The 23,427-nt window shown below is 35.2% G+C and overlaps 1 protein-coding gene across 7 annotated transcripts in view; it reads left to right on the top strand.

Moving 5' to 3' along the window:
• The window catches only part of GUCY1A2 (guanylate cyclase 1 soluble subunit alpha 2), a 425,713-nt gene that overhangs the window by 209,453 nt on the left and 192,833 nt on the right, over positions 1 to 23,427 (top strand). For all 7 annotated transcript variants that reach the window (XR_013376761.1, XR_013376760.1, XR_013376759.1 and 4 more), the window contains one exon: positions 8,311 to 8,454. Coding sequence is in view for 4 of the 7 variants with exons in the window: in XM_077893312.1 (XP_077749438.1) it covers positions 8,311 to 8,454 (144 nt within the window). In the remaining 3 variants the exon portion in view is untranslated. The remainder of the gene's footprint in view (positions 1 to 8,310; positions 8,455 to 23,427) is intronic.

Below are 23,427 nucleotides of genomic sequence, written 5' to 3'. Positions count from 1 at the left end.
GATTCATTTATTTCGCATGTGGATGTCCACTTGTTTCAGCATAATTTGTTGAAAGACTATCTTTGCTCCATTGTGTTGCTCCTGCTCCTTTGCCAAAACTCAGTTTCCTATATTTATGGGAATCTACATCTGGCTTCACAGTTCTGTTCCACTGATGATTTGTGTATTCCTTCACCAATATCATTGTGTCTTGATTACTATAGCTTTATTGTAAGTCTTGAAACTATTTACTTTTGTGACATCAACTCACATTATTTAACACTCATTATATGTTTACTGAAGATAAAGCAGACATTCACTGCTCTCCAGGGACAATGTTTAAGGTTCTAGCAAATCAGGAATCCCTTTTCTTTAAAATAATAGACTCAATAATTATTTTATAAAGAGAATGGATGATTCAAAGTAGAACAGTAATTCTGCTTATAAACATGGTGGTGGGAGATACAGAATATATGCAAAGAACTTTGAGTCATTCATTTTTATTGGAGCATAGAGTAAGTTAAAACGGTAGAAAGGGTGCCCTGTGACAGGAAGACTACTGGACAGCAGAAAGAAATTTTCAGTTGTCTGCATCTAACTTGGAGATTTAGAAAGAAATTTTGACTATTTCAATATTTTTTTTTGTTTGCATGACCCAGTATTTGATAACTTTTATGGTAAAACCTGGGGCCTGACAACAGCATTTTCCACATGGTTGAAAGTGGAGTTTACATTGATGGATCTATTGAGCATTTTATCAGGAAAAGAGCTTTCTTTGATAGGCAGTCATTTGGAATCTATTTTCCCTCATTTGGGAGTAGTTCCCAGGCCAAATCACCATTCTATTTATATCCATGACCTCCTTTCCAGTGCTGTATCAGCTGAGCGCTGTAGAGACATCCTTAAAAGAAGTAGTATTTGGGTCAGAAAATCAACCAAAATGAGTATAATTAGACATTTTTTTTAAATGAGGGATTTTTTGAAGTAGCTTTATCAGTAAATCCTTAGTTAAAGTTGTTTCCATTTGAACTGCTAAGCCATTATACACAATTGACTTGGATATATTTAACTGAACTCAAACTTTCTTTGGATCATTGAATACCCACTGTGCCAAATGACTCTTTGAGTTTTAGGTGTGTTGGCAGGGTGGGAGGGATGTCTGGGCTAGGAGTTGTAGTTTAAAGTTCCGATATATAAAGAAATCCCTGGAGAAGTTTACTGCCTATGGATAGGGTGGAAGACAAAGCAGGAGTATATGGAAATTGCTGGGGTACAAGAGTAGAAGTGCTTTTCTTTTCTTTCTTCCTTTCAAGAGCTCATTGGGTCTTTAAAAAAAGGTGTATATTTGGTTGAGTGTTGTAGTGTTTTTAGCTCACATAATGTACCAGAAGTCTCCAAACTTTGGAAATCATAAAATATTCCTGAGAGCATGTGAAAATGCAGATAGCTGGGTATTACACCTATATTTTGATTTAGTAGATCTAGTTGTAACACCTCGGGGGATCTCATTTTTAACAGGTACTCTCTGGGTGATTTTTATGTAGGTGGTCCTGAGTTTTGCATTTAAAAATTTGACAATTCCAACCTATAATTGTAGAAATTAGACGCAATTTAAAGCATTCAATAAAACTATTAAAGACCATCCTACTACTGTGCGAGGGTCCACAGATATAAAAAGTTAAATATCTAGGAGAGAGAGAATATAAACACACACACACACGCACGCACACATGCACACACACCCTCATAAACCAGCATGATACTGTGCTAGAGAGAGAAATTTATCCATTGGGTATGTGAATGCCAGTTACCCAGAAGTAGGGAAAGAAAACTTGAAAGTGAGGGCTCCATCTTGAGATAGCCTTTGTTTGTCTAGTTTGCAGTGTTTGGAATGTGCCCGAAAAACTGTGTACCCACTAAAGTAGAAATAATTCCTTCTCTTTGTGAAACATCTTTCAAAATAATGAGCATATCCATGATGTTTTCAAGGCTTCAAAAGAGTAAATAAACCTGGTTTCAACCCATCCTCTGAGTCAGGATCTCTGAGGATAATCAGGCTGTGACTTTAAAGCTACCCTGGGGAAAACAGCAGTCCACTGGTAGAAATGACAGGAGACTTTAGTGCACATGACCTTTTATTTTCCGGAGAGTGTGCAAAGAGTGTCTGTGGATGGAGACGCCTCTCTCTGAAGTGCCAGTCTGGTTAATGACTGTGCCAAATGAGGACTTTCAGTTCCTGTGCAACAAGGGGTAACAGGGATAGAGAGTTAGAAGTATTATGAGGTTACTCTAATGACTCATCACACCTTAGTTCTTCTTGCCAATGATGGTACAGGACCTTTGCAACATTAACTCTTTAATACATCAAGATTATTTCCAGAATATCAACCTTTAACATCATAAAATAGGACCCTATAATGAAGGTGCTTATATTTGATGACTATAAGATTATTTACAAAAACTAAAAAGGACAGCTTAATAATTTTGCTTTCTGTATATTGTATAAGAAAGGGATAAATACATGGAGGTGGATTCCCAATATAGTGTCTAAATGAATATGCTAAGGAGGTGTAGGCTGCTTCTTGACCCCCATGGGAGATAGAGGCTTTTCTTGCTCAGTTGCAGTTACTGTTCTGTCTAATCCCAGGAACTAGGATCATTGGTGCCCCCTCCTTTAGAGTTGGGTGGCAGTGGTGTGGCAATAGCCAGGTTATCCCATCCTGCCAGCCATCACCTATGAAGTCTCATTTTTGTCCTACACCTCTGGAACTGGTGAGTGACCTACTTTCAGGAGTAAAGCCCCCACCACCCTGGGATCATGACTTGAGCCAACAGCAGCCGCTTAACTGACTAAGCCACCCAGGCACCCCCAGGGTCTTCTTTTGAACAAACTCTTACTGTAGAAACAATGCTATTATTAAAGGATATGATGAGGTCAGATCTTCTGGACAAGTGTCATTTATTTCCATTCTAAGCGTAGGCTCAGGAATCCCTGCTCTATGTCCTTCATCTGCAGGAGCAAGACATCACCTGTCACTTCTTCTTCTTCAGACTACAGCCTCCCTGAATCTGACACAACTGCTATAATTGCTAAAGGGGAACTGTGGCCCAATTCCTATAAAACTACCTACTGTGTGAAGGGAAATCAGACTACTTTCTGCAGGACAGCCCATGGAGATACTCAAGTTATTTGGGTACTAGTGTGATTAACTTCTACCTTTGGAAATTGTTCTTGCTCAAGATTACTTGCCATCAGTTGTTGGACCTCTGCTTGGTCAACAGTGATGTGTATCTGCTGGCCTCTCTGATCTGTGGCTCACCTGCTCCTTCAGCTCTCTCATCCTCACGATATAGCTTTTATGGACATGGCCATCATTTTGTCTAAGCCAAGGAAATGATGTTAAAGACATTCATCTACATTTGTCTCTGTCAGAGCCTTCCCACCTGCTTCTAATGTAGCTACTTAAGGATCATATTTGAAGAAGATCATTGTATCTTCAAGAACCACAATCTCAATAACAATGAAAAGCTGGGTTCATGTGTAATGTCTGTGGCATGTTGCTTATATTCCAGGGGATAATTTCATGGCCTTAAGACCTCTGTTTGGCCACCACGACCTGAATTTTCATCACTGGCCCGGAGCCCTTTCACCCAACCTGCTGAGTATCTGGGTAAACAGGGACATTAACAGCAGAGAGCTGCTGACCCTGTTTGAGGTTAAGGGCAAAATGTAAGGGACCTCTAAATCTAGCCAAGTCCAAAGTTTTTCCTGCTCTTTGCTACTGGTAAGACTTCATGAAGGCCTGTGCCATGCTCTACCTTTTCTGGCCATCCTTTTGGATAATTTGTGTCCAGACCACCAGCAACCCCACTGTCTAGTTTCTAGGTGATGGAGAACTTCCCAATCACCTGTGGACTCAGGCTCCCTACCAACTACTAGAAAATTCTTGTCTGGCTCTTTTCAGTCATTCAGGAACCATACCTAATGTCAGATAGGTGATTGGGCTGGCATGTGTGGCTCCATGCTTTCAGCAAGGGTGATCTGATATCGGGTGATTGGCTGGTAAGTGTGGCTCCATGCTCTCAGCAAGGGTGAATATGGTATCCTTCCTGAGAATCATGTGTTTTTAGCCATAGCTAATGAGCCCATGAAGAATGTGTCATATTTCTTAGCCCCTCTTTGCCCACCTGATTGTGATGGGCTGACCAAGTGCTCTGTGAGATGCCAGGAGAGAAAAGACATGTTTCATTTGTAGGCTTCATCTGTCTACCTATACCTCATCCCAACACCTCTCTTCTCTTCTCTGTCTCTCTTTCTCACCCTTCTTCTCTCCTTCTTTATCTGTTTCTAATGACTTTAGGGATGAAAAACAGAAAGTAAACAATTAGACAGCAGACTCTAATTTGCTTCTCCTCTTGATGATATCTAGAGGGAGAGAGGGAAGTTGTCCAGTAAGATAGGCTGGTCAGAGCTTTCTGATCCTCTGTTTCTATGATCCCTCCCCAAGCTTTCTTTCACAAGTCCTAGAAAGTTCAAAAGAAGACAGACCCAGGACTGTGAGATTGAAGGACTAAGGTGGGTGTGAGTCCCATGGAACAGGAATTATTCATTACCCATTATATGCAGTGTTCTTTTAGGCTAAGCCTAGCCAGTACCACAACACACACACATTCCTGCCTCCTCACTGTGCCCAGATTTTCAAGAAAACATGTAGATATGTCTTGAGCATTAGCCTGAAGAGGAGGGTAAAGAATGTTACAGGAATGAAATTCTATTAGGAACTAAAATAAATTATTTTAAGTAATTACTTTAAAACTAAAGTAAATAAAAAGAACAAGTAAACAGCTCTAAGGAGTTTATCTACACCACCTTTATTGCTGGAATATTGTGAAGGTTTTTACTATAAAGGATTAAAAAGATAATATACCAAGATAGGTAAAATTTTACTATGATAAAAGCATCTATAATATGTGGAGCAACAGTTGTACATACTATTTTTAGCACATAAGCCTCCTCTTCTATATTGAGAAAAGGATGCGAAGACTATCTTTTCCATCTCCATGATTAGTTTAGCCATCTTTATATGTCATTCAAGAAGAGGTTGAAGATGCCAAAAATAAATAAGATGCACTATTTTTAGATGGTATCTGTTGTACTTAAGATTGTATTTTTTAAAAATATTGAGGCAGATGTAAAGGAATTCAGAACACACTCAACTTTTTGGACTGTTGTTTTGTTTCAGTATATTTACAATGTCCACTTGTTTAATTGGTTTAATTCAAGGAAACAACCTCAGGAGTAATTGTAATGGATATATAATGTTTTCACTTTTTCTGCTCCCTGTGAAGCAAAATCGACTAATGCTTTTGAAGGTAATCCACTAAAATTTGCATATATGCTTAATTCTGCTAAACTTGCACAGACCCAAATTAGATAAAAGGAAAGGGGAGAAGAATGGAACTTTTGCAGAAAGATATAATACTAAGGTGGTAGCATTTCTGTCAAGATTTTCATGTTAAGATACTGAATATATTTGTAAGGAATGAAAGAAACATGTATTACCTGTACTTTACAGACAGTTGGGTGTTTGGAAAATTTTAAGCTATTACTATTTGTTCATGTACTTACTAGTGCTACTCCCCCAGATATTTCTGGCTGGTGTCTGGGCACAAGAGCAGTTGAATTTTCCCATCCCCTTTATGTTAAGCATGGTCCTGTGATTTGCTTCAGTGAATGAATCTTAAGAAGCTTTATATGTCACACCTAGGTGAAAGCTGCAGGAGCTAGTGTACACTTTGTTAGAACCTCTCTTTCTTTGCCACAGCAATCAGCCCCAGGTGGGGAGGTTCTGGTAGCTTTGTTCCTAGAGTGAAGAGACATGGCACCGTATTTCTTCTGTCTTCCGATCCCTTAACCCACATGAATACATAGCATGAATCAAAAATAAGCCTTTGTTATTTTAGGACATGCAGATTTGGAAGTTATATTGTTATTGCAACATAATCTAGCCTAGCATAATGGAAATATCTTTTAGAATTTTTCTGTATGTTGAATATTTATTATTGTGAGAATTGCACATCTTGATATGGGCCATTATTTTTTGATGTCTGTTTCTTGCCTAGTTCTTGATCCTATTGTTTCTGAGCTTTAAACTGACTTCAACTAGTTAGAAACTAAATAGTATAAGAGCTTGCATGATAACATACAGATTTTAATGTGAATTTGTTCTTTTGTGTATACATTTATCTTCTACTTTATTAGATTTCCGTTATCCATTGGTAATCTATTGGCCCATCTTCTCCATACCACTACATTACACACTGCTAAAAGGGAAAGTGCAACATATAACTAAACCTGTCTTATGGTACAAATTCTAAAAAATGAGAGAAAGACAAATACCATATGATTTCACTCATATGTGGAATTTAAGAAACAAGTGAGCCAAGGGGAAAAAAAGACAAACCAAGAAATAGACTCTTAGCTACAGAGACTATACTGATGGTCATCAGAGGCGAGTTGGATGGGAGGATGGGTGAAGTAGGTGATAGAGATAAAGGAGTGCACCTGTTGTGATGAGCACCGGGTGATGTATGGAAGTGTTGAATCACTATTTTGTACACCTGAAACAGTATTACACTGTATGTTAACTGGCATTTATATAAAGCCTTTTTTTTTAAAAAAAGTGTTCAACTTAGTGATTTCACAAGTTAATACTTTATGCTGTGTTCACCACAGTGTTGCTACCATTTGTTCCGTTACATTAGTATTACAATAACACTGTGTTCCTTATACTCCTTTTATTCCCTTGACTTACTCATTCCATAAGTGGAGGCTTCTATCTCCTCGTCCCCTTTACCCATTTTTACCTACCACCTCCCCTCTGGCAACTAACAGTTTTCTGTATTTATATTTCAGCTTCTGCGTTTTGTTTGTTTATTCATATTTTTAAGATTCCACCTGTGAGTGGAAGCATATGATATTTGTCTTTCTCTGACTGACTTATATCACTTATCATAATACCCTCTAGGTCCATCCATGTGTCTCAAATGGTGCAATCTCATCTTTTTATGGCTCTATAATATTCTTAGATGTACATATCCCATATTTTAGACACTTGGGTTGCTTCGGTGTCATGACTATTGTAAATAATGCTGCACTAAACATAGAAGTGTATATATCTTCTCAAGTTAGTGTTTTCCTTTTGCTTTAATAAATACCCAATATGGAATTATTGGATCATTTGACATTTCTATTTTTAGTTTTTTTTTTTTTTTTTTTTTTTTTGAGGAACCTCCGTACTGTTTTCCACAGTGGCTGCACCATTTTATGTTCCCATCAACAGTGCATGAGGGCTCCTCTTTCTCCACATCCTCATCAATACTTGTTATTTCTTGTCTTTTTGATTTTGGCCATTCTGACAGGTGTAGGGTGATATCTCATTGTGGTTTTGATTTGGATTTCTCTGATGAATAGTGATGCTGAGCATCTTTTCATGTGTCTGTTGACCATCTGTATGTTTTCTTTGGAAAAGTGTTTGTTCTAGTCCTCTGTTTGTTTTTAATCAAATGATGATGATGATGATGACGATGATGATGATGATAATGATGATTATCATTATTATTTTAGTGTTGCGTTTTATGTTTTCTTTATGGTTTGTGGATATTAACCCTTTACTAGTTACATCATTTGCAAATTATCCAAAATCTACCACCTTTACTTTGGATAATTAGAGAACTTTCCTCTGAGAAGAAGTTGTGCCTAGTTTTATACCATGCCATATGCTTTGGAAATTTGAGGATTTTAACTTAAATACTTAAAATATTTAACAAAAGCAATGGCTATTCAGAATGGATGCTGACAATAACATTAGAATAGGGTCTGAAAAGACTCTGCCAGTGCCTGTTAACTCTTTAATTGTAAGATTATGGAGGGTTTCTGCACATTAATTTCTCACCTCTCAAATATAACCAATATTGAAAATTTGAAAGAGACAAGACAGTGGCTTTGTAAAAGGTCATTATTTGAAAATTGTTCAGGCAAAATACTGGTAATTCTTTTTTTGTAGAGGATAATTATTCTGTATTCCAGTTGTTCCCAATTTCAATGATCATCTATGGCGATAGCGTTGACAAACAGCCCCGGAGTGAGATGTTAGTATTTGACTATGGCTGTTTGCAAACTCTGCTGTGATTACACTCAGTTGTCTAATTGCTTAATTTATTGATGTTTTGCTGACATGTTTTCAGCAACATTTGTGATTGCACATAACTAATCATTTCTCTTCTGGCTCATTATCATATGTTTGCATTTGATTTGTCTGATGGCTGCAGGTGGAAACAATAGGTGATGCGTACTGTGTTGCTGCAGGACTCCATAGGAAAAGCCTCTGCCACGCTAAGCCCATTGCTCTGATGGCCCTCAAGATGATGGAACTTTCAGAAGAGGTGCTGACACCCGATGGAAGACCAATTCAGGTAACTTTTCTACAATTTGGTTTGAGTAGTAGCATACCTTTAACTGAAGGGGCAAGAAATTCCCTTCTGAGTTCTACTTATGTAACTTACACTTTTAGACAAGTAGGGTGCTCAAGAAGGATGAGAAGGATGAGGGGTTAACTAGAGATAACTCATAGATCTGGGAAAAGAGCAAATGGAGTAAGGTCCAAAATGGAAAAAGGTGTGTGAAAGGCTCATCACCATGGAGAAAAGAAAGAGCTAAAGGATTAGACCAAGGAAAAACTTGTCAGTGACCAACTTAACACTACTAAGCAAGAACAGTAGTGACAATCAGAGTCGCAGAGATAATCCATAAAAGCATAAAACAAGGAGGCAAGAAAATGGAGGATTTGAAAAACTTCCTTTGGGTAGGTGTTCTTTATGAAACCTCAGCACTCAGGGTTAATTCTGCATTTTTTTTAATGTGACAGAGCTTGAAGGTTGGAGTCCAGTAACTGAGGAAATTTTAAAATGTTAGAAAATTACCTCCTGGTATATTGTACTTTTTTGGTACTAATGGCTCTCCACAATCTAAGATCTATCTCTAAAAACTGATGAGGTCATCTACCTCTAATCTTGCCAGGATACAGTGGATCCCAGGAGTATTGTCACTGTGAACTCTTTTAAACCAGAAGTTGTGTATTTGGAGAAGTAACATGAATGTAAAGCAGCCCTTTTATAACAGCTCATCAACTTTAAATTAAAAAAAAAAAAAAAGAAAGCCTCAAAATGTAGTACATTCCTAATTCTGGAGTTATGGCAAATTAGATTTTCTGAATGTCCTTTCTGACTAAAATTATTAAAATGCATGTTAAAATTTAAAAAAAAAATTTAACACTATTAACATTTTAAACCTATTAAGCACATCACTGAACTAATAGGAAAGAAAAAACATGCCAGTTACATGTGTAGACTAAGTGGAGAATTTAAATTAAGTTCTCTGTCATGAGCAGTGGTAACAGGAAACTAGGAAACACTACTTCTTTCTGGAGGATGTCAACTTCAATCCCATCTTCAAAGAATTTCTGCAGGTAAAGCACTTTGAGAATGAATGGCTAATACTAAAAAACAAAACCCCTTGTCCTCTGCCCAGCCCCCCCAAAACCCCAAGGCCACCCATTCACACAAGAAGTCAAAGTATTATGGATGAGAACCAAGGATAGTATTAGATAAGAAAAACAATGTGGTGTTTTCAGATACTAAATTTCAATTGGAATAAAAATGACAATGTTTTATATAGTTAAAGAAATAAAGAAGCAGCTTAAAAATATGAGGCAGGAATAGTATATTTGAAAAGAACTTGAGAACTCCTAAGCTGGCAACATAATACTTTGGAAAGAAAATGGTCAGTGGATGAGTTTAAAAGCAAATTAGACACAGCTGAAGGAAAAATTAGTACACTGAAAGTTAGAACTGAAGAAATAACCCATAATTAGGTCCAGAGACTTGAACATGTGGCAATATGAATAAGATAATATAAAATATAAAATATAAAATATGTGGGAAGTATTTAAGACAGAGTAGGAAAATGTGTGTTCAGTTGGGTTTCCAAACATAGGTAATGCAAAAAGGGGAATTTTTTTCTGGAACAAATAAAATACATGAATCAGTTCTCACACAATAATCTTAAGGGATTCTATGAAGGTAAATCATAGGAATTCAGAACTAAACATGTCTTAATAATGCTGTAGTGCATTAGAGAAAAGGAGGACTGGCTAAATGATAAAGGTGACACTGATAAGTGGGGAAAGGATGAGCTGTTGAAGAAAAGGTTGGGGACCACTGGTTATCCACATAGACAATAATATTAAAACTGGATCTCTACTTCATGAATCTGCACATAAAGTAATTCCAGGTGGGTTAAATGTAAAGGGCCATACTCTCAAACTATAAATCTGTAATTTGAAGTTTATAAGTTAGTGGAAGGAACAGTTTTTTGTTTTTTTGTAAACCAGTGAAGTCAACAATTATCAAATCATAAGGGAAAATATATGTAAATTTTACTAAAGTTAAAACCTTCCTGTTTATCAAATAGCACCTAAAAATAATAAAAAGATAACCACAGACTGGAAGGATTTTTCTTACAACACATTTAACCATTAAAAGTATCTCTGGTTAACCTCATGTATAAATACATACTGCTAGCACCATATCCCAGCATTCCCATCTCCTAGTTTGGCACAAAGTGGAAAGTCTGACAGCGCCATTGTTAGCAAGGATCTGGAGCAGCAGGTAATCACCTACAGCTGGTGGGAGTGTAAATGGTACAGTGTCCTTGGCATTAACAACTAAGTTTACTTTGCCTTGCCTACAACTCAGCAATCCCTTGCCTGGATCTTTGCCTAGGAAGTATATGTACAGGTGTAGCAACAGTCACAAGAGTATTCACAGCAACACTTTGATAAGAGCCTCACTCCGTAAATAAATAAAATAACCATCTGATGGAATAGATTAACTGTGATATGTTTATACCTTGGTATACTGTATGGTTGGGAAAATGAATGACTTTAGCTATTGACATCAACATGTCAAAACTTAATATTGAGCAAAAGAAGCAAGTAATAGAATGTTGTAGTATTCTGTTTCATTAAGTTTCAAGACTGGAAAAAATATGTGATCTAGAAATATCTGCATTGATGGAAAAAGTATAAAGGAAAGAAAGGGAATGGTTGATACAAATTCAAGATGGTGCTTAACTCCAAGGGAAAGGAAGAAGATGATGGGAAGGGGGAGGATGCAGTAGGGAAAGTGCAGGCATGGTTAGAGCACTCATTTACCACTACTCTTTTATGTGCATATATACATTTATATTTGGCAATTTTAAAATGTAGAAAGAGAAAGAGTTTTCTCACCACTACTATCAGTAGTGAAAACAGGAAAGGATGGGGCATTAAAAAAATAGTTTAAGTCCCCTCAGGACATAATTATCAAGTTATTCAAGTACGTGAATGACAGACACTTCTACCACTGCCAGGGAAAACAAACCAAAGGGACACTGCCTCAGATCTGCTTCAGACTACAAATACACACAGTCCAGATTGAATTCATATCAGTTCTCAAATTTTCAAGACTACTAGCTGGGCAGTCTTATCATTTGGGATTGTTTTTCTATGTTGGATTTTCTTTTATCAGAGATAGAATGCTTGTATTGATTCAGCCTTGTCAAAGCAAACTTAAATTACCATAAAACAAAACCAGGGAATTGTGTTTTACAGTGTGCTCATCCATATTTTCATTAGTGGGATATAACATTATTCTGTCTTATGAATCAGTCTTTTTAAATCAGAAGAGGAAATGTCTATAAAGATTTAATAAGAATGCAGAGAGAGAATTCAAAATCATAAAACCACCTTAATAATTTTAGCTTCATTACTAATTCATATTATTTTCATGGTTTGGGATTGTTTTTGGCATATTAATTTGACTTTGAATTGGCTTCTAACTTGGTGCCATGGGAACATTTCTAAGCTTATTGAAAGAATCTTTTATTAAAAATGCTTGGGCATGCAGTAGGGTTATGTGATCAGCTGACTGTTTACTTCAAACTCTGTAAGTTTTAGGATGTTAAAATTTAAGCTATTGGAGCTACAATAATTATTCAAAAGAAAACTCCCCAAACCTCTCATATTTTGAAAAGGAAATTGATAATATTTATATGACTTTATAAACCTTCCAGGTACCCCTCATCATAGGAAATAGGAACATGAATTATAAATTATAATTGCTTGCAAACGATTGGTAATGTCCTTGAATCACTAACTATAAAATTGAGTTAATTTTTAAAATTGTAAAAGTAACAAAAGAATATATAGCATGTCATTTATTTAGTTTATAATGCTCAAGCATTTGTTTTTATGAATAATGAAACTCAGAGGCTAGTTATAGACTGCATCTACGAAGCATATACAAACATGGTCTATTTTTGTAACAAATCTGAAAAATCAGCCAAAGTGACTTTAATTAAGACTGCTTTTAAAAATAATGATTAGAATTTTTAATACTTTTTCAATACGATGAAAAAGCCTACTGGCTGACTGGCTGAATTTATAGTAATGTCAGCATTATTCTTATTCCATTTTTTTTTTTTTTTGCCTCAGAGGAAATCTGATTTTCTTACATCTTAGACACTTGAAGAAAAGTAATATCAAATTTATGTTCTTCCCCCTTTGTTTGAGCTAGCTGTATTGTGATTTCACTAGAAAATTGTATGAATCCATGCTGTACTTTAACCTCATGACCCTAATCTTAACCAAAGTATTTTGAATAGGTTTTAATGCTGAATGGCTAACTTTTACTAACAATTTAACCACTCTGATGAAAATAACAAAATGTTTATTACTACCTATGCTTTATTTCTTGAAAATAAAAATGTTGATAGGGAAGGAGAAGCTGTGGACTGATTAGAGAATGTGATTAAATCTATATTGGAAAGACAAGTAGCATTTTCACGACTTAAGGTTTTTAAAGAAGATTGAGTTAGTGTGTCCAAATATCTAAGTTTTAATTCGGGACTCCAGTTCTGAAAAAATATTTTCATTGAAAATTATCACACAGGCACACAAGTTCAAATTAGTTTCATCAATTTAGAGAACAGTACGTTTCATATAATGAGGCAATTATACAGAGATGGTGAAAGAGAGTTTAAAAAAAAAAGCTATGTATCATCATGTTGTAATACTAATGTGCTTAGCAATCTTAATTGCAAATCAGGGAAACACTGAATCTTTTCTAACTGCCTAGTCCAAAGGCAGAAATATTAACATATAATTTACATATACTTATAATTTGCATGTAATACATTACATTGTGGCTCTTTTAAGCTTCAACTTAGTGTCCTAATGAGCTTACAGGATTTTTCTTGAGATTATGATATAATTATTCTCCAATTAATTTTTAAATACCTTTTGTTATTTATAAAGGAAATCTGATGTTGTTACTTTAATATTTGGAGGGATTTGTTCTATGCAAGTATTGCGGTATTAAATTAACGCCATGAGATTACAGCCCAAGATTATATTTAGAAAAAAGAAAAACTAATTGATAATTGTTTGTGGATAAAATTCTAATTGGTACTTTTACCCCGAAGTATGTATACTTACCTGAGATGTTCTACCTCTGGAATATAAGCCTACAGAAAAAAACCTATGGGGGTCAGAAAAAACTACTTAGGCATTGTATGTACTCACTGTTAGGATGCTGAGCCCAGCTATTCTCACATCCATGTTTATCCACAGTTGAAGTTACTTTTAATCTTTTAGGTACTATAAATAGTCATAATTTTAGTAAATTATTGTTTTATTATAGAAATAACATATAAAATTACTATAATATTACTGGTGAAATTTATGGCTAAATATATTCTCTAATAGATCTGTTCTGTATAGTGAATTTTTGGTACTAGGAAAGTGTTTCTGTTTTTAAAGAATATGTTTAAAGTATTTTTTTCACTGAGAGTTTACCAGTACATGGGATGATAGTAGAGTCTCTTCTGTGGTTTGCTTCTGTTTAATTATGAGTGTGAGTCTATATATTCTGTTCAGATATTCTAACTCACTAATACTTCCCTTAACTGTTTATGAAAATCATCCATTCAGCCCATCCTGATACTTAATATGATAGCAATTTATAGTTGTTTAAGTTTCCATTCATCCAACAAAAAATTTCATGCTGTTTTTATTTATTTCTTTGACTATATCAGCTGTAATTAACTTTAAATCTATTGCTTGATATATCTCTTCTCTGGAGGCCTGTCGTCTATTACATTATCTGACCTTTCACTTAATTTTTAGTCATGTTACCTCTGTGTGCCTAATTATTGTTATTTTTTGTTTGAGTGCTAGAGATTGTGTATAAAAAATTATAGAAATAATTTCTTTCCAATATGGAAATATTTTTTAAAGATTTTAAAATTTTATTTATTGATGAGAGACACACAAAGAGAGGCAGAGACACAGGCAGAGGGACAAGGAGGCTCCCTGCAGGGAGCCTGATGCAGGACTCGATCCCAGGACCCCAGGATCACGCCCTGAGTCAAAGGCAGACACTCAGCCCCTGAGTCACCCAGGCATCCCTCCAAAAGGGAAATTTTGTGTTCTGGTAAGAGGAATTCTAACAATCAGGGATCAAATGATTTAATGCTAGGATTCATTTTCTATGGGGGCCAGTTTACTTCTGATTTGTCTTCTGTTTTTGGTATCACCCTTACACCTGTGGTGTTGGCTGTCAACGTCTCATCTCAATGTATGGAGGGTTTGCTAAGTTTTCCCCCTGGCAATCCCTGGACTTTGGATTTTGTCTCCGTGGTTCTATAAGTAGTTAGAGTACCAAAAGTCCTGCTCGGTTCCTTAACCCTTCTGGTTGGAAGATGCCTGTAGTGGATAAGCACCCTTGGATTTAGTGCTCACTTCTCCTTGACATTCATTTTCCTCCCTAGCTTGGTGTAATATTTTTTCATTGTCTTGTGGGCTGACCTGCAGAAGGGTGTTCAAGTTATATAATCTGCTCTTACTAGAAATAGAAGTTCAAAGTCGTGTACATTTCTATGAGTTTTATTTCACTAATAATGATTCATCCTTACTAATCTACATTTGTGCCTATTTTCAACCCAAGTCACAGATGACATTATCTTTAAATAGAAAAGACAAAAACATCTAACTGTATTTAAACTAGCTACTGAAGAATAACAATAAATAAACATCTATTGAAGCACTTAACGGTGTGCCAGACAGCACTGATCCAGGTCCTTGCCATGTAATAATAGCTTTTCTGAGTCTCACAAATCTAGGAGGACCATATTACTATTATTTCCATTTTACAGTTGAAGAAAGGAATAAAAAAATTAATTAACCAGCACTCCTAATTACCGCACTCTATAGATTTGTTAAATAGAATTGTAGTAAATAAATTTCATATTGTCAAATTTTTCTTACTGCTTGAGTATTCCATTATCTAATAAATGAGACTTTTCATGGCTCTAGTCAAGAAAATGTAAGCTTATATTAGATGTCTTCTTTAAGAGAATGGGTATAAATAATGTGTTTTAGAGATATTCCATCCAAAATGATTAATTTTTTAAATTATAAAGAGAGAGCTCAGTTCAGTGATGTATGTGGGAGGGGAATGGCTGTGATTCCATCATTATTTCAAAAATGAGAATCCCCAGCCAGATTGATTGGGTGCATCCACTAGCCATTTTATTGCATCGTTTTGTTTTTGTTTTCTGTTTATTTTCCCTTTGTTTATTGTGGATTGTAATGCAGAAGATACATATTTCAAAATGTCATATTTACATTTTTTCATGGGATAGTCTTTGAATTTAAAGGTTGTGTCTTATATTCTAATTAATTATTTTTATGTATTACTCAAGAAATTTGTTTTAATTATAGAATTGCTCTCCTGGCATGATGCCGAAGTACTGAGCTGTAATAGAGCACACTTCCTGCCTTCCAATCTTTCTATAAAATGTTGGCATAATGATTTAATAGACATTATTATTTATGCAATGTGTATGTCAATGATACAGAATTCCCTTGCTAGTTAATTTTAGCTTGTTTCTCTAATCTTGATTGATTCTAATATAATTAGAGTGTTGGTCACCTTTTCAATCTGTGGAAAGAGATAGTTTATTAGACACACACTTTTGAAAATGCTGGTCTTATCGAAGAGTTTTGTTATAATTTTTGTCAAACAGATTTTCCAAGCAGTGCTTTTGTGAAAGTATTTGTGTATTTTTGCTACACGAAAAAAAAAATAGCAGTAAGTTTGTGAAAGGGAAAACAAAACCCAGCAATGAAGGGAAAGCTAAACTGATTTGCATGAAACCGTGCATTAAAACACAAAATTGCTTAGCTTGATTTCATGGACCAGTCCTCCCGCTTGCACATTTTTAGAAGAGAAATGCATTCTTTACTGGAGATAGTTAAATGTTTTATAAAGCTACTCTGTTAAATAATATCACTATGGGGTGAACATTCAATAAGTTATAATCTGTTTCATTTCCTTCAGACTGTCTGCAGAGAGGGTCCTTCCCTGGAGTATTTGTGCAGCGTCCTAAGAGGAGGCTAAAAATTACATTCGTAAAGGCGTTCGTTTTTATTTGATTCTTGTGTGGTATGCTTTAGAAGTGTGAAGCCTTCAAGTAGTTAGGTGGCTTATGTATCTGAGTTTTATGTAAAGAATAAGAATCTGTCTACCACGTTTTACCCCTAAAAAGACGTTAGGATGTGATTTTGCCTACCCATTTTGGGGGTAGGTTAGCCCATCGTATTTTAGAATATGGTCTCTTTCACTGGCATTAACAAGAGAGGTTTTATCTTTTACTGCCAGTTTAACTTACTCTCTTTAAGAGCTAATTGGGACATGTATATATGCCAACACCGGCAGCTCAAATCTTATAATACCAAAAATGATGTGAAAATCGAAAGATGGAATAATATAGAAGAGAGAGAGTAATGTGCTCTCTGCATGCTAACCTTACTATTAGGATTTATGTTTCTGGTTTCTTATGCTGTCTTGAAATCTAATATCTAGCTCCAAATCAAAATCTAAAAATTATTTCAGAGTAACTTTATTAGTTTTCCAAAACTACAAAAGGTAAAATGACCTGTGAAAACTGACACGCAGAAGAGAATCAAAATCACCTACAATTTATTTATTTATTTATTTTTAATATATTTTTTTATTGGAGTTCCATTTGCCAACATATAGCATAACACTCAGTGCTCATCCCATTAAGTGCCCCACTCAGTGCCCGTCACCTACAGTTTACCAACAAACCATAACCACATATTAAATTTTGTTGTATAGCCTTAAAGGCTTTTTTCCCCCGTGACTATACAAACACATAGAAATAGAGTATACAGACTCAAAAAGTAGATTCTTTTAAAATTGAATGGACTTCATTCTGTAAAGTTAGGCGACACTGTGCCATAGAGATACCTCCATCCTAAATACACAGCAGAGACTTACTAAGTCCTAGGAAACATCTCTCATTGTTCTTAACTCACTTTGATTTTGCATTTTCCTGTTCTGACAGTTGAATTTTCAAGTCATTGAAAGGCAACTCTTTAATCACCTGAGCTGCAAATGTGGTCGGAAGAATTCGGTGTCACCAGTGCATTTAAAAATCTGTTACACTTTGTGTTGATGGCATGTCAGGCATAGGGTAATTGTCTGGGTCACCACTATAATATTCCTTATTTGGTTTCCTAGCAACTCTTGCCTTTTTCTAATGGCTGACTTGATTTCTGCACATTTGTAATGCTTCCCACTGCATCAGAAATTGTCACCTTGTGTATAAATGTTACAACATCAAATTTATACATAGATTCAATTCTAAGAAATTATTCTTTATCATTTGCCATTAATGTACTCATTCAAAGGTTAATCCAACCATTAAAAAATAGATTTAGTAAAACCTGATTAATTCAGATTGCACTCTGGGGAAATATGGTGATTTTGACAACGTCCAAAATACTTGCAAATAGTTCCTAGCAGAGGCCTGGCCCTAGCAGGAGGCCTGGTAAAATTGAAGAAACAGACTAATTTTGATGGTCAGATGACCAGGTAATCAGCAGGTTGGTAGGAATGTAGGCCTGGACTCGGCTCTGAAGCTTTTGGGCTGAAAGGCTTTTTCTTTGGAAGTGTGCAGTTTGCTGATTCTGCATGATCCTGGCTGGAGCATTTTACTCACGTGTTCAACAACTGTTGAGTACTTACATTTTTTAGACAACTGGTTTGGCACTGGGGATATAAGGACAATAGAAATGGATATGGCCCTGGCCCTCCTAGAAATTACAATCTCATAGAACCAGCACCTGTAAATGAATGACTTTGTTATCGAGTGGAAATAGATACATGGATTTTTCTCAGTACTGTTTCCATCCTGAGTGAGAAATTTTTGTTAGGTTTTTTAAGACATTTGGCAAAGACCTTAAGTTCTTCTTAGAATATTCAAGATATTGTTGCTATCCATTTGGACCTAAATTATTTTGGTGTCTTGGTAGATTTTGTATGTATCTAGGGAAGTGGAGTGGAAAGACTATGAAAACCAACGATGTGCTGGTAGCTGGGTTGATAGATTATGTATCATCTCATTCAGTCTACACAATAATCCTAGGAGGGGCACAGATATAGTTTTTATATATTTTAAAGATGAAGTAAAATGTCAGGGGCTAAAGAATATGTGTAAGATCATGGAAAAAATAATATATATAGTACATCTTCCATATGTCACTTTGTGCCAAGTGCATTATATAATTTATCCCTTTTCATCTTGCCCACCCCTAAAACCCTGCAAAGTAAAATTAATCTTATCATTTACTTCTTTAATATTATTTTATATTTAAATAATTTGAGATTTAGAAGTTTATGTAATTTGGCCAAGATTATGCAGCTGGTCAATTGCAGAACTAAATTTGAACATGGACCTGTCTGCTTGGGGAAAAAAGAAATCTTTGAACTTCTGTTATACAAGCTGGCCAGTACCTCACCAGAATGCCCAGACTACAGTTCTGTGACCTGAACATTTAGAAAGAGTTGCCTCTCATCATGCACTTACTATGTGCCTGGCATTATGCTAAGTTAGAGTGTGTGCATGCTCGCTCTGTCATCTGTCTATACAAACATATGTGTAATTCACACATATGCATGTATGTTATAAGCATGTCTTCCTATTTGTGAAATATACAGGTATTGAATATTATCATCTAAGCCCTACAATAATCATGGACCATGAATAAATGCCATCCTTATTTACAAAGGAGAAAACCAAGACTCAGAGAGGTTAAGGGTCTTAGTGTCAAAAAGAGTAAACAGGTAAATAAGAGTAGATTCTGAGTTGGAATTTAAATCTGCTTGGCTTCAAAGTCCATGATCTTTAACCATTTCCCTACACTGCCTCAACAATAAAATGAGAATGTATGACTTCTAATCTTACAATTAATCTAATAATTTTAATCTCCTTTGAAAAAGCTACTTTTCTGTCTTCCTTAAGAAATGTTCAGATGTAGTAGCAGTGCAATGACTTGCAGGCCTTCTAATTTGAGGCAAACTCTATTGACTATAACTGTCCATGAAGATGTTGAAATAAAAAGGATAATTTTGTCTGCATTTAATATAGGGAGCCAAAATTGGTCGTTTTATAAAATTTCAGAATCTCTGAAGGAAAAATTAAGTTGGGCGTAATATTGAAATATAAACTTCTGTAATAATAGCTTCATATGAAAAATAGAAGATGAGATCTCTGATTTGTGGCAATATAATAATCCCAAACCAGGAAAACAGGGATTTAAAACCTGGCAGAGAATCCAAAAGAAATATTGTTCTTCAGGATGTAGCATTTTCCAGATGGTATCAGTTGACTCTTTTGTATATTAAGTTATCCAAGATTACTTTTATATTTACAATAACCATAGCACTGATGGGAAGTAGGAAAATGTAGTAAAATGGTTTGATCACTCAGCCAGCAAGCATTTACTGAATTTCTCTCATGTACAAAACTACATAATTGAGTTGCAGACTGAGCTGCAGGAGTGCCAAATACTAATCTGCTTTTTTCTTGGCTCTCATTAAGTAAAAATTCTGTCTACACAATACCACAACATCTGGTCACTTAAATCCATTCAGTCAAAAATGCAATCAGCCTCCCAGATTTTCAGACTCTAGGATTCCATTCAACTTGTTTGCTCTAATTATTAGTTTATCTGAAAGTGATGTCAAGTAGTCACTAGCCTGAATGTAGATGTTTGAGTGAGCTTGGCAGGCACCTTCCCAAGGAAAGGTACAGACATGGAAGAGAGAAAATGCAAGTTCTGCTTTTCTTGGGGCCTCAGTCCAGGGCCTGCACAGATCTGTGTGCTGTTCGAAGAGTCTTCCTTGTGAATTTGTTTTCTCCTTCTCTAGGCTGCTCTACCCTCCTCTTGGGCCCTCCTGCTCCCTTTCTCTGCCCATTTCATAGAAGTACTTGTCATGCTCCCATGGGCTACCTTTGAATTACTCATACAAAATAATATCGTTATGGCTAACTCACATAAAAACTTTTGATACTGATCCGTTTAGGAGAAGGGGCTTTTTCTGCCTTTAACCTTGAAGTTCTATATTTATTTAAATTTCCCAAATGTGTGTGTGAATTACTTATGTATTATTAGTCTTTAGTATCAGTAGGAGTTATATAGGCAGTGCTGTCATGGATTGTTTTTCTTCCCTTCCTTATAGGTATCTGTAACTTTAAAAAACATAAATATAGTTTAAAAGTGAAGTAAGCACAAAGTTTCACCTGTGTATTCAATTCATAAGGAGTAATCAGCAGATGATGCCTAAAACTGAACAGGGTAAACAAGTATTTTTGGCTAAAAATTACTAGGGACATCAAATCTTTTTGGCAAAATTGTGCACTAAAGCATTTGGCCAGGAAAATGAGGGTTGGTAGAAATACTGGTCATAAAAGAAAACTGTGCTGGCAGAAATTAATCTAAGCAAATATCTGATTACCAAATCACAAATCATCGTAAATTTTAAATGGGAAAGAATTGATGCCAATTAAAATATTTTCAGAGGAATACAACTAGAAATGTAAAATATATAAAATGTAAAATAGAATCAATTTAATTGTGTTATATAGAGAATAGCTTAAGAAATTAAATTTCTTAATGACAGTTCAGAAAGTATTCATGATAAACTTCAGCATTGGTGAATTTCTTCATTCAATTATTATATTCCAAATGCCTCAAACTATAAGTGTTTTATTAGTCATAGGAATTGTTTGATGTTCTAGACATCTATGCTCAATAAATTGAATTAAATTTTTCCAAGTGGGGAAAGGAGAAAGTACAGAATTTGGTTGTTATGATATTGATAGCTATCTTATTTTTGCTTGTATGTGTATAGTTTCTTCTCTCTGATCCTTTGCTGTACAAGTAAATATAACTTTATAGTTTGCAATTTTTTTTACCACATCATTTACCTGGTATACTAGTAGCTGCACTGACTTCTGGTGTTTGTATGAAATTATAGTGATCTCCATTTCTTTTATTTTATCTTCTCAAATTCCTTTTTTTTCTAAATTTGCATATTCAAAATCACATCTTTTGAAAAATGTTAAATGTATGCCAGCTCATATTTCACTATTACCACTAAAGGCAGAAATCAGCAATTGTGCTATCAAAAATATATTGAAACAAAGTAGAACTTTTCATCATGCCCATACTGAGAATATTTACTATGGGGTCTGTACGCTATGCATCCTGTGCTATACTAAAATTACTTTACCTGGCAGCTATGCTATTATAGCAAGCTATAGCCAAACATTATTGCCTAGAAATTTTCTTTTCCTTTTCTTTCTTTTTAACTCTAATTTGTGAAAATGCAGATTATCTTACAATTAAAAAGGCATACCCAAGGAAGCAAGAGTCATACCATATTTTTTAAATACACACACTATCTAGAGTCTAAGTACAGCATGTTGCCCATAAACAACAATGGCAAAGCTTCCTTTCAAGGTGGGTGCTTCATGAATTATTTATGACTTCAAGTATTTGCTCCAAAATGACTAATCCTTCTTTTAATTTGGAAAAGTTAGGAGTGCATTAAGTAGATTAGTTTTTTGATTTGCAAAATTTTCTAAGGTGAACATGTTTCTCTGCAGCTCTGTGGCCTTCTTTGGATGGCCAATGAATGCCAGATTCTACAGCCAAATTATTTGTCTTGAAGACTCCAGATGTTTTCTGATTTGCTGCTGTTGTCTGGTAAAGACATATGACTATTGATTTAATTTCAGTATTTGGCTTTACTAGAGATATGACTTTCCTTGTTTTTTTTTTTTTTTTCTTTCTTAGAGACTAGTTCAGCTAGAACTAACCAGAAAAAATTTACAAAAGGATAATTATAGAGGAGCTTAGGAAATTCAGTTGTGAATAATTAATAATTGATAATTGTTAAGATTTTTAAAATTGAAAAATCTAGAGGATAATTCTTTCATTCCACATGCAATGAAACAGGTATAAAAAAATTAGGAAACTAGTTAGAAGTGGAATCTCAACATTTGAGATTTACCAAGAAAGCTAATGAAGAAAAAGGGCCAGACAGAAGCAGGAAAAATAATTTTGCACTTTTTGGGGTTTTTTTTCTCAGCAGCTGCTTATTGTGATAGAAGAAATATCAGTTGGAGTCTTTTTGAGGTTGTTATATAAAAGAAGTCGAAAACATTGCACAAGCTGTGTCAGGAAGTCCAGTTATTTTGACCTCTTGAGTGTCATTTCTATTAACAGAATATTGCTATTTTTACTGTTTCATTTAATTCTTGTAAAAAACTATTTTTCCCAGTTCCTGAGCCTTCCTTCTGTGAGAGACTCTCATTATGATTTTGGGGACAACTATTCCAGTAGAACTTGGCCAAAGTTGACAAGTAGATTTCTTCTTTTGACCTTCAGCTTTTCCTACGGTTAGGTTGCGTCAGTTGTTAGTTTGCAAAGGGGAGAATACCAGTACATGAGTGCCCTTCTGAATAACTCTTGCCTCTTCCTTGTCATCTCGAACAACATAATTGTTTTTGAAAATAATAGAATGTTGTGATGTGTCTTCAGGTATGAACATTTTTCATATTTCTTATATTTGTTGTAATCTTCAAATATATCAAAGAGGGATGCCTGGGTGGCTCAGTGTTTGAGCATCTACCTTTGGCTCAGGTCATGATCCTGGAATCCCAGGATCCAATCCAACATCGGGCTTCCTGCAAGGAGCCTGCTTCTCCCTCTGCCTATGTCTCTGCCTCTCTCTGTGTTTCTCATGAATAAATAAATAAAACCTTTAATAAAAAGCCACAAGAAATATATCAAAGAAATTGATAACAGAAAAATTATTTTTAGATACTTTGCCTAAGTATCAAGTTATAAATACTATGAACTTATCATAAGAAGCTATTCTAAGGAAAAATTATGACCATTTAAGAAATTATGC

Source organism: Canis aureus, chromosome 3 (assembly GCF_053574225.1).
Source record: "Canis aureus isolate CA01 chromosome 3, VMU_Caureus_v.1.0, whole genome shotgun sequence".
Lineage (NCBI taxonomy): Eukaryota > Metazoa > Chordata > Mammalia > Carnivora > Canidae > Canis > Canis aureus.
Note: the sequence above shows the minus strand (reverse complement) of the source record. Positions and strands in the feature narration are given on the sequence as shown.